The following is a 2,969-nucleotide window of genomic DNA, read 5'->3' on the forward strand; positions in this document are numbered from 1 at the left end:
CCCGGCCCTCGTGGAGACGCCCGGCCCCACCGCCCTGAAGGTGGAAGCGAACGTCCTTGTCATGGGAGCGGACAAGGTGGGGAAATCGGGTAAGAAGCAACCGTGAGCTGTGCGCAGAGGATTCCCAGGGAGGGAGACCCGCTTCTCACCACCCCCCAAACCTTCAAAATAAAAAGTTGAAAACTGCAGCAGCCGCATTTGGAGGAGAAGCTGCCCAGAGCAGCCCCGCGGAGCAAGCTGGTGAGATGCGGCTGAGCTTTCGGGAGCGGCCGAGGTTGGCGGCGGGGAAGCCGAGCACCCCCTTGGAGGCAGCGGGCGAGGGAGGAGCGAAGGTGCTTTCGGCGGAGCTGCAGTCTGCTGGTGGTGCTGTGCCTCTGCTCGGCTCTGCTCTGCTCGCAGACCTGCCGGTGGCTGGGAGGAAACCAGAGCTCGTTCTGCTAGCGGGAGTTACACGGAGATGGTGCCTGGCTCTGCTCTGGATCTGAACAGGGAAAGCCTCCAGGTTTAGGGTCATTCTGATGATGCTTGTCCTTGCCTCTGCAGCTCTGACCGTGCGTTTCCTGACCCGGCGCTTTATCGGGGAGTACGGAGACATGGGTGAGTGCCAGGCCAGGGCCAGGCCGGTCCCGTTAGGGACTGGGGCCAGGAGGTGAGCCTGCTTCTGCCTGCAGGGTGTCATTGCTTGCTGTCCTCTCCTGCCTTTCTCTGGAGCCTTTGCCTGCTCCCAGGGTGGGGGCATGATGGTTGTATTTGTTCAGTGACCCATCTCTTTGTTCCAGACTGCTTCTCTGGGGTGCAAAAGGTCCTGGGTGACAGCTGGTGGCACCAGTGTGCCTGGACTGAATGCTGGGGTGGAGGCAAGCCGAGGCAGTCAGAGCTGTGAAGGTCACCATGCTCCATCTTGCTGTACGAGAAGAGTCCCCAGACCTTGCCTTATGGAGCATGGTCTCTCAGGGTGGACGTGACAAGCTTGTCCCCAGGAGGAGAAGACCTAGGCTCAGGGAGTTATCTCTTGGGTCCACGGAGCTGACAATTTTTTTTTTTTTTTGCAGAATTCATCTACAGCCACAACCTGACTGTGGATGGCCGAGAGATCCTTTTCCACATCTGGGACATCCCCAATTCCCAGGTGAGAGGGCTCCACTCTTGTCACCCATTTTCACCCTACAGACAAAAAAGACCCTCTACTAAAAGTTACCTCTGGGGGACGACAGGCTGGGAGCTCCAGCTGATCAAAGCTCTCACATCAGATGCTTTGTAGGTGACTGACCCCTTCTTGCCTGCAGACCACAGGGCCACAGCATTGCTGGCAGGGTACCAGCAGTCACCGTGGCCCGTGGTCCTCTGGCTGAGGGTGTTAGAGCTGAAGCCCAGACATGGGACTGTGCTACGGAGTGGAAGTGCCGCTCTGAGGTGTCCACGCTGTGATCTCCCGCAGCCTGCAGTGCTTGGCTGCTGGGTGATAAGGTGCGGACAATGATGCTGAAGCCCGAATCATGTTCCCTTGGTGAGGTCTGCCAGGTGCTGCTCTGCCTTCCTCACTTCCTCCTTTTGCTGCTTGCTAGCCGTCCCTGTCCCAATGGACTCAGGATTGCTGCACCCTGTGCTAGCAGGCAAGCATGGAAGGAGATGGATAAAAAAGCCCTTCCTTTTTTCTCTCCCCAGGAGCAGGCAGAGGAGGGCTCCTTGGAGGAGAAGCGAATCCAGTGGGCAGACAGCTTTGTCCTGGTCTACAGCATCTGCGACCGTGCCAGCTTCAACATCCTGCCCCTCAAAATCCAGTTCATCAAGGCAGTCAAAGAGGGGCAGAGCCAGGAGAAGGTGCCCATTGTCATTGTGGGCAACAAACGGGATCTGCACCACCAACGGGTGGTGTCCAGCGAGGAGGGTCGGCTCCTGGCCCTCTCTTTAGACTGTGGTTTCTACGAGGTCTCTGCAGCTGAGGCTTATCATGGGGCCCTCATGGTCTTCCATGGACTGGCCGAGCGCATCCCTGACACCAGACTGACACTGAAAAAGGGTACGGGGATCCGTGGCATCGTCAAGACCATGTCAGCTGTGTTTGCCCGTAAGCGAACAGACTCCCTCTGAGCTTGGCGTAGGTGTTGCTTCTCCTTGTGCTGCCCGGCTGGACCAAGCCCCCTCCCTGGGTGCCCGTGGAAATGGCACGTGTGTTTCCATCAGTACGATGGGTTCCTCACTGTCCTCCTAACGATGGGGTCTGGGTGTCCTGCCAGACACAGCTAGTGCAGCTGAAGACTGTAGTGCCTTCCTCTTGGTTCCATGATGGGGCAGAGTCTCTACTCCTTGCTGTGCCAGCTCTTTAGGTGCCTCCTGCTTCCTCCTTCCATCCTCCAACACTGGAAAGCGCCAGGTGGTTTTGTCACAGCTCCAGGCAGCATCATCCCCAGCTCCTTCAGTGGGAGCTGCCCTGGCTGTTGGTGAGCAGGAAGGACACGCTGCTTCTGCATGGTCCCCTGCTCCCTGTCGCCCCACTTCTACCCTGGGGATCCTTATTCATGTATAACTCTCATCAAGGTCCTCTCTGGTAACCCTGGAGCACCCATGAGCTGGCAAGGTGGGCGTTTCTCTGCTGGGGAGCCACTGGCAGTTCCCACATGTGCATCACTGCGTCAGAGTGTCCCAGAGCCCGCGGCACTGGCTGACCCCAGAGGACCTTGGTGAGGGCTGACACCTCCCACCCCACCCCAAGCTTTTGAACTGTCCCGCTCGTGGTCTTCTCTCCCACAGCCTTTCAGCAGTCGCAGCCGTTTCCCTTGTGCAAGCGCCGTACGGGCTGTGCCTGGGAAAAACCAGGCGCGTGGCTCGTTCCCAGGACGGGGACTGCACCGTGCGCCTCCCCAGGCCGCTCCTTCTGTGAGGCTGCCTGTCCCCGGGGAGGAGGGGAGGTGGGAAAGGGCTCATTGCTGAACCATTGCTGCCAGGCTCACTGCTGACACCTTCCGGTG

General features: G+C 58.8%; 1 protein-coding gene across 1 annotated transcript; it reads left to right on the forward strand.

Annotated features, from left to right (window-relative positions):
- Positions 1-7: 7 nt before the first annotated feature.
- On the forward strand, positions 8-2,091 carry LOC104497928 (ras-related and estrogen-regulated growth inhibitor-like protein; the record flags this gene model as incomplete). The annotated part of the gene is made up of 4 exons (XM_010141240.1): positions 8-89; positions 544-597; positions 1,053-1,129; positions 1,666-2,091. Coding segments are annotated over 4 exons (639 nt in total), but the record flags the coding sequence as incomplete, so codon positions are not given.
- Positions 2,092-2,969: the final 878 nt, after the last annotated feature.

The sequence above is a fragment of the Buceros rhinoceros genome, unplaced genomic scaffold (assembly GCF_000710305.1).
Source record: "Buceros rhinoceros silvestris isolate BGI_N320 unplaced genomic scaffold, ASM71030v1 scaffold31348, whole genome shotgun sequence".
Lineage (NCBI taxonomy): Eukaryota > Metazoa > Chordata > Aves > Bucerotiformes > Bucerotidae > Buceros > Buceros rhinoceros.